Genomic DNA, 9,289 nt, shown 5'->3' on the forward strand with positions numbered 1-9,289 from the left:
ATAACGGTGAATAAGGTAGAATCTAATCAACTGAAGTGGACCTGGTGAGACACCGTAACAGAGGCTACATGCGCTGGAAGTCCGATAGACATTGCACCAAGTAAAGAAATATATTAAAGTATTCAACATTTAGTTCCTCCTTTAAAAACATCTCCTTGGTTGTTACTCATTCAGCGGGGAGGCATGTTCTTTATTTTTAATCACTGGGCCAACATGAAAACCGATATCGAGTCTCATCCAACATAAAGAGATTCTAGTCGAGTGCATTTGGCCATAACTCCATTCAAACACACTTGTCTAACTGTGCCAACTGTTGTCCACCCTACCCTAATCATTTTTTAAAAGAATTCAGCTATTTGTAAACTTGTGTATTTTTACTGGATAATGTTGGAAATGGTAACATTCTTCTCATTTCCTTCACCGCAATGATTAATTGTTTTCCATTAATACTAAACAAACTGACAAGCCACACGAAATCATTATGCAATTTGGATATTGAGCAAGTCAATCTCCCAGCCGAGTCACAAATCGTCAGCAAAAATATATTTATAACAGACATTATGAATTAATTTGATCTTACTAAAGTGTGCTTCCAAAACGACAAGTGTAAATGTCTACTTGAGTCTTTTCTGACAGAATAAACACAATCACATGCACATAGATTTAAATACATATTTGGAAGTCATAATAATCACTTTACAAGGACTGCTCATGACATTTTGCTGATGGTTTCTGCTTTTTTTAACTTTTGGCACCAATTTTCTTGTGCTGGCACAAGATAATATGTTTGAAGGTTTTCTTGAAAGTAGCATTACAAAGTGCGTAACAGGCTGGATTGATTGTGCTGTTGATGTAAAATATCCAATATCCGATGTCCCAAACAGTCTTTGGAACACAGATGGAACAGAAAGTACGAATGAGTACCATGACATTGTATGGACACCACGTGATAATAAATACTAGGAGAATTGCCAAAATGGTCCTAGTTACTTTCTTTTCTCTGCTTACTGTGACCTTTCTCTTCTGAGCAGTGGTATGGATTATTTTACTCGTTGTATTTGTTTTTGTGATCCCTCGATCCTTCCCGTCATTGCTGCTAAGATCTGCAATGGTTTCATGGTAATTACTGTTTTGTGATTGATTAACCATCTTTATATGAAAGAGTCTGTTGTAGTCCATCGTATTACAGACATTTCCGTTCTCACGGATAGACCCTTCCAACTTCCTGTTTAATGAAATCATGCTGAAAGGAGTTGAGGCACTCAAGAACTCCTCCTCTCTTTCACCACAGTGATCGAATATTATTCCATGAATTGTGCCATTTGGCATTTTCAATTGTGGCAGCCCATCAGATGAATCTGATATATTGCTCTGATTTGATTTCAGTATGTTACCCACCTCTGGGCTGGGAGAAACTGGTTCCTTCTTAGATTCAGACTCTTTTGTATCCATCTTTATTCGACTTTTGCTCGCACGTGATATGAACACATATAAAATCACCATGATAGTGACTGGCAGATAGAAGCAAGCTATTGAAGTGCCGAAAGTGACAGCAGGATTAGAGAGGAACTGTATATAACACTCTCCTTCACTGACTGTCCGCTGCCCTACGATGAACTGCCAGAAGAGAATGGCAGGAGCCCACACAAAAAATGACAACACCCAGGCGGCTGCGATCATCATGCCTGCAACCTTTGGTGTCCTCCTCACGGGGTAGCTAAGCGGTTTGGTCACACAGAAGTAGCGGTCAAAGCTGATGATAAGGAGATTCATGGAAGATGCGTTGGTGACAACGTAATCGACTGCAAGCCATAAATCACACACTACTGGACCCAGAGGCCAGTAGCCAAGGAGACTGTAAATGGTGAATAAATTCATCGTTACACCAACAGTGACATCAGCGCAGGCTAAGCTGAAAATGAAGTAGTTGTTAACAGTTTGCAATTGCCTGTTTATTTTGATGGAGATAATGACGAGAACGTTCCCAACGAGGGTTACCACACTCAGAGATCCTGTCACAATCGCAATGAAGATTACTTCGCCTGTTTTGTAAGAACTCCGATTTTGAGTATCAAGCAATGTTGTCCCGTTTCTGAGAGATTCACTCGTTTCTGTTGTTTTTTCTATCAGTTCACTCTGATGTAGAGTTACCACTGATGAAGCCCAAATGAAACACAAAAGAAAAGGAATATTGATTAGGAGCTAGGCTTCACACATGTTGAACTTAAAGCTACCTGACCACTTATGGATCTTCGAATAGAAAGTGCATGCAATTCCAATTGCTCTCACAAACTTCAACATCTTTACCGGAAGGATTTGGTTTAAATTAAGAATGATCTCATCGGTCTCTTTGGCCAATTAGCTGTTAGTTAGTAATTAATTAATCGTTAATAATTTAATTAGCTATTAATTTCCGTGCAAAGGGTAATGATTAAAGAAAACTTTCATTGGTTTGATTCTACGATCTCATGTGAACACTGAATAAACAGACTTCTGAGGGCAGTGTTGAAAAATAATGTTTGTGTCAGTGTATTCCTTCACTTTAAAAAAAAGAATAATCCAATATCAACAAATTTCATTCTAAAGCAGATGTGGGTCAATGATCAACCGTTTCACATCCGAAAGTGTGAGAACAAGGTCAGCTTGTGTCCTGTCAAGTCAGCAGGATTGAAAACGGTTCCTGGATGTTACTTCCCCCCCAAAGATGTTCCCCAACTCATCTGTCACACTAGATTTAAAGGGATGTCATGATGCAGGTCCAACAAAGAATGTCATAGAAGAACACAGCTCAGAAGTGCGAGGTGATCCACCGTGGCATGGATTTCCCATGTCCAAACATTAAATTAGCGGAGCTTTTCACCATGTTGGGGGGGGGGGGGGGGGGGGATGGGGGGGATGTTGTTATAAAGTATGGTCAGTCAGTTACATTTAGTAGTCTCACGGGCAGCAATCCAGGAAGTGAAAAACGCCAACTGCTAGCGCTTTGAAATTAATTTAACGATGGGAGACAAGTAAATTAGAGGTGCCCAGAGACGTAGATGTTAAGGCATGTATGAAAAAAAGTCATTTTTTAAACTGTGAAGAAATATATTGTGCTTTGATCGTCACGAGGATGTCTCTTCGTCAGTATAATTTTAGTGGACCGAAAAACCCCGTCCTTACTCATTAAGCATTCTCTTTCAAAACTGTATCGATGGGTTTAAATGCTGCAAAATCAGTGTTTTTTTTTAGAAAGAATCCGCATTGGATACACAGGTCCTGTGACATTTCAAGGCGAAAAAGTAAGAATTTTTATTTTTAATTTTTCAATCATGTGTGTAAATTGGATGACAACCCTGCGTCTTTGGTCAACTCTGGCAAGCACATTTTGCAAATATCTATAATCATTGGGGAGTGTATTATGGATGGTTGAGTATGTTAAACTCTCTGATCAGGGATAATTGACAACAGGCTGACTACGATGTTGTTGAAATTGTGGTGCTGGAAATGCACAGCAAGTCAAGCAGCATCCGAGGGGCAGGAAAAACCCTTCATTAGGAATTTTCCCCGAAACTTCGATCCTCTTTCTCCTAGGATGCTGCCTGACCTGCTGTGTTTTTTCCAGCACCACCATCTAGACTCTGATCTCCAGCATCTGCAGTCCTCACTTTCTCCTTACTACTATGATGTGTTCACTGGTTTCCTCAGAATAGTTTGTAAAGTTATGAGAACGTTGATTGAAATTTATGTCACCGAATTCTCATTATCATTCGAAAGTGAATAAAATGATCAAAAAATGTTGTGAATGCAGAAAGACATAAACAGTCATTGTAAAAACAATAGGTTAACATTAATGTATATTCTATCAATGTTTTTATATCCTTCTTGAATACGTTCAGGAGCTGACCATTTTCTACTAAAAGCCACGTGACAATAATGGCACCTAAAATATGCACCTTTAAATCAATTTCACATTTAAAATAATGGGATTATTGATGTATTCGAAATGGCAATGTTGTATATGCCTGCCTGCTCAACCTCACCTCAGTACTGAGTCATATTGAGCCTCATGTAAAACTTACCACCAATTATCACTCTGTCATCCCTGCCCTCTGTGGTTGTCATTGTTTTGATTTTCCTTTTTAATCAAATTTGGATCAGAACTGTGAAATTGCAACTGAATTGGAACCAAAGATGACTTTGGACTATGGGTAACAACTTGTATTAAAAAGAAAACAGACCAAGTGAGCCTTTGTTTCTTTTTGAAGCCAGCCTTGGAAATTAATTGTAGGTTGATTATTAATCCAAAAGTGCTGCAGATGTTTCAACAATTTTGAGGAGCATTGTGGTTAAATGCCAAAACAAAATCGGCAGATAATGAGGTTGACATATGTGATTTGGTTCCAGCCACTCTACAAGGAACTCTGTGTTCAAGCATATGAAAGTTATTAAGTGGCAAGAACTCTTGTGGGTGATGGTCATTCTGGCGGGGAGGGCTGGCAGAGTTTAAATTGTATTTTTGTTCTACCTTCATTTTAGAAATCAATCTGGCTGTTGATGTTACAAGGTTAAGTGAAGCTCGCTGCCTAAACTTCTTTATCAGATCTTAGATGCTTACAGAACTTAACACAAAATCTGAGAAACAGGAGAATTGGCGTTTCAGGCATAAGCCGTTCGTCAGGAGGGTTGATGAAAGGCTTATGCCCGAAACGTCGATTCTCCTGCTCCTCGGATGCTGCCGGACCTGCTGCACCTTTCCAGCACCATAATCTCGGCCCCCAGTCCACATTATTGCCTGTTAAGTTCATATTTTGTTCTTGCTCGCGATTAACTGTATTCTGTTACTGTTTTCGGTGTTCTTACATGAAATAGTGCCTCACTACCTCATTCTACAAAAAGGATGATGCATTTTCTTCTGTGATTTTCTCCAAAGTCTGTAGACGTGCACAATTCCTCAGTTAGCAAGCACACCATTTGAGAGAAATGTCCGAAGACCCGATGAATGCAGCTTGATGTTGATTAAAAGGCAATTATGCACCAGTTCACCAGATAGATATCTTTGTGGCATCATTGAAGTACTGTCATAAGAACGTTAATATTGACCTTATCATTCAAAGGGCACCTTTCTTTGATATTTAAAGCAAAAGGCCATCAGCATTGACGGAACGCTCCACTGTCAATGTTTCATGACTGTGTGTCACACTGGCAGATGGACAGTGCATGCTGGACATCTAACAAATCAGCACTGAGGCAATGCTGCACTGTCAGAGATTCTTAATGGAGACGTTGTTACACTGATCGTGGGTCAGTACTGAATGGATCCCTACACTTCCAGAAAGTCAGTAGAGAATTGTACTGCAGTTGTACAGAGTTTGAATTGCAGCACTGTCAGTGTATCAGTCATGAGGAAGTGCTGCATTGTCACAGTGTATGTAAGAAGGGAGAATCACTCCATCTGAACCAGTACTTTGGGAATGCTGCAATGGCAGAAAGCCAGTATTGAGATACCGGTACATTGTCAGATGGTCAGTACTGACGGTGTGCTGCACTGTAACAGGACAATTATACTCTATGATGAGCATTAGAACTGAGGAAGTGCTGCACTGGAAGAGGGTCTGGAAATACGAGATAGTAGGCACTGAGACAGAGGCACTGAAAAATTGTTAGTACTGCCAGAATGCTGCACTGACAATGCTGCAGTGTGCATTTCACAATCGGAATTTCAGCAGATGGTGTGTGCTGCTATTAACTCTCTGACAGTGCAGTGGTTCTATAGTCCTGGCTCTCTGGCATTGCAGCGAACACCACCCCACACGATATCACACCCACCACGCCCCGAGACATGCCCATGACCATCAGACATTCATTGACCTACTCAGTTCTGAAAATTGGACTTCCTCAAAGATGAAACTCTGAAAATACACCTCTCACTCACTACTGATGCTCCGACGTATCAGCACTGCAGTTTTGCACGCCCTCTGTACTGCGGGAATGTGGCAATGCCAGAAAGCCAGTACTGAGGGAACGCTGCACTGTCACATTGTCAGTACTGATGGAATGCTACACTGTCGGACAGTAAGTATGGAGGAATGATTTTCACATCCTGAACGTCAGTACTATGGAAGTGATATATTATAGAGTGTCAGAAAATAATGAGTCAGAGACTGTCATTTGGTATGCTTGCAGTTTTGCACGCCCTCTGCTATCTGTCAATACTAAAATTGCAGCACTCTCTCAGTGTTGTCGGTCTAACAGTGCAGCATTCCATTCGTAAAGAGCATCTGACAGTATTCAATTACTACTGGTACTAAGAAGCGTTGACAATCCCTCAGAATGTATCACTGACAGTGCAGTGCTCATGCAGTATGAACTTTCTAACAGTGCCGTTATCAGTCTGACAGTGAGATAGTCGTTCATTGTTAGTGCCAATTATCGTAGAGTGCAGCAGTCCCTCAGTGCTGACATTATGACAGTACACCACACCCTCATTACTCACCCTCTGACAGTGAATTACTCCCTCACTACTGCACCAGTAACAGCATCTCACTCCCTTAATAATGACCCTAGCTGACTAAAGATAGTGTCCTCACATTGTACTGTCCTTCTGGCAGGCAGTATTCGATCTCATCTGACATTCTGAAAATGCCGGACTGCCCCAGTGCTGATTAACCAACAGTGAAATACTCCCTGCTTCCCGACTTTCTGACAGACTGGCATTCCCTCAGCACTGATCGTTCGACAGAGTAGCACTTTATTTCATTCCCACGAAGAGTGCATTACTCAGTACTGGGTTTCTGGAATTGCAGCAGTCCCCCAGTACTGAGAATCCGATAGATTGGTGAACCATGATTATGTACACTCAGAGTAAATCTCACACTATTTACTGACACTCCACAGTGCGCCAATCCCTGATTAATAACTCTGACAGTCAGGTCGACTCTCTCATGGTCCTCTGATAATGTGCACTTCCCTCAGGATGGTGATCAAATGACAGTCTCTGACTCATTCAGTTCTGACATTCTATAATATATCACTCCTGTAGTACTTACGTTCAGGATGTGAAAAAACATTCCTCCATACTTACTGTCCGACAGTGTAGCATTCTGTCAATACTGGCTTTCTGGCATTGCAACATTCCCGCAGTACTGAGCTTCAGATGGAGTGCACCATTCCTTCTGTACTGACTCTCTGACAGTGTAACAATCCCTCAGTGCTGACCATGTGATAGCCTAGCGTTCCCTCAATACTGGCTTTCTAGCATTGGAGCAACCTTCAATATTAATAAACTGACAGTGCTGCACTTCCTCATGGACAACTCTGTCCCAGTACAGCACAGCTTCTCTACTGGCTGACATTGCAGAGACTCCCTCATTACTGACCGTTGGACACTGCAGCAGTCCCTCAGTTCAACTTCTCTGAGAGTGCTGCATTCCATCAGTGCTGATTCGGTGACAGTACGGCAGAGAAGATATACTGTCCATCTGACAGTGCAACAATCTAAGTCCTGATATATTGACAGTGCAGCATTCCATTAGTGCTGACGATCTGTCAGTGCCACTGTCTCAGTGCAGACTCACATTAGTGCAGTGCTCTCTCGTGACCCTCTCAACGTGGGACACTCCATGGGAACTAATCCTTCTAACTGATCAGCGATCACTGAATACTTTCCTTCAGATATTGAAGCACTTCCCCTGTACTGACCGTGTGACAGTGCAGTGTTCTGTCAGTATTGGCTTTCAATACCATCCAAAGAATGAGCATCAGATCGTGTAGCCAACCCATATGCAGTGCAGTGGATACACACTGCTGAGCTCTGACAGTGCAGCAGATCTTCTTGTCCTATCCTCTGGCACTGAGACACACATCTGCTCTCAGTATTAACCATTTGATGTGCAACACACCCTCAGTAACGCCAGTGCAGCTCTGTCTCCATGCTGACTCTCTAACAGTGCAGCATAGATTCTCCTGACCTTCTGAAAGTGAGAATCTCCCTCAGTTCTGATACTTTAACAGAACTTCCTTCTTAAACATTGAAAGAATTGCAGATGCTGTGAATTAGAAACAAAAACAAAGCTTTCTGTCAGTTATACCGCCACTTTATGCTCTTCGTGGCAAACGTATTATCGTGCAGCACTACATCTGCGCTGATAATCTGCAGTTTAGCCTTCCCTCGGTACTGAGACTCAGGTTGTGTTGAAAACCCTTTCAGCTGTCCCTCTCCCATTCCGACAAGCCTCCAGTGCTGACTCTCTGAGAGTAGGGAACCCAAGTCACCCTGTCTGTACGAATCATCTGACCGAGCAGTCCCTCACTACTGAGCTTCTAACACTGCAGCACTCACACAATACTGACAATGCACTTTTTCCACAGTGCCGACCTTCTGTCAGTGCTGCACTCTCTAACTCCTCCCATATTACTGAGCCTCCGATACAAAAGGGCACCACCAACTGTTTTCCTCTGACACTGCAGCACTGACCACCTCACAGGACTGAACTCATTCAACACTGACCTTCTGGCATTGCAGTACTCCTCTGTGAGTGCAGGACTCCACAGTGCTGACATGCTGAGAGTGCAGCACACCCTCTCTCCTATGCCTCATCAGTGATCCTTTGATAGTACAGCACTTTCTCAGATATGAACCCCTCATACTGAACCACTACCTTAGTGCTGATCCTCTGATAGTGCTACACACAATCTCTACTGGATCTCTGAAAAGGCGACATGCTGTGACTACTTGTTATCTGATAGACCAGCTCTAATTACATATTTTTCGATTGTCAATGCTTCATTCCCCTAGTGCTAACTCTCTGTCAGTGCAGTAGTGCTTCACAACGGACTCTCTGACACTGAAAAACCTTCTGGCATTACAGCGGTCTCACAGTATTGATTGAGAGAGAGAAAGACACACTGACTTTGCAGAAATATTTTCTCAAAGACTTTCTCAAAGTGCAGTACTGTCAGTACGGAGACAGTTGAATACCCCTCTCTACTGACCTTGTCATGATGTGGAATTGCCTCATTACTGATCCTCACTAGACTGAAACTCTGATATTGCATGACACGCTTATTGTTGCAGGTGTAGTTGTGTACCATTCTGTCAGTAGTGCAATGCATTTATACTTTCCATCTGATAGTTCACTGACAGAGCCGAAGAACCTCTCGAAAGACCCACTGGCACTATCTTAGAGATCAACCATTGGCAGCTAGATTGTCACTCACGTTCTTTGTACTAATCAACTGACCGTGCATCAATCCTTCAACACTCATACTCCCCAATAAATTTATCCCTCGTTCCTGAGCCTTTGACTGT

At 42.2% G+C, this 9,289-nt stretch overlaps 1 protein-coding gene across 1 annotated transcript; it reads right to left on the reverse strand.

The window, feature by feature from the left end:
• Positions 1-741: 741 nt before the first annotated feature.
• Positions 742-7,114, reverse strand: LOC122541229 (muscarinic acetylcholine receptor M2-like). The gene is made up of 2 exons (XM_087978986.1): positions 7,064-7,114; positions 742-2,202 (listed from the first exon to the last, which is right to left on the reverse strand). Exons 1-2 carry the CDS (start codon positions 7,112-7,114, stop codon positions 742-744), a joined length of 1,512 nt encoding a protein of 503 aa, XP_087835112.1.
• Positions 7,115-9,289: the final 2,175 nt, after the last annotated feature.

The sequence above is a fragment of the Chiloscyllium plagiosum genome, unplaced genomic scaffold (assembly GCF_037043375.1).
Source record: "Chiloscyllium plagiosum isolate Xiang-an unplaced genomic scaffold, Cpla_swu_hap1 HiC_scaffold_35, whole genome shotgun sequence".
Taxonomy (NCBI): domain Eukaryota; kingdom Metazoa; phylum Chordata; class Chondrichthyes; order Orectolobiformes; family Hemiscylliidae; genus Chiloscyllium; species Chiloscyllium plagiosum.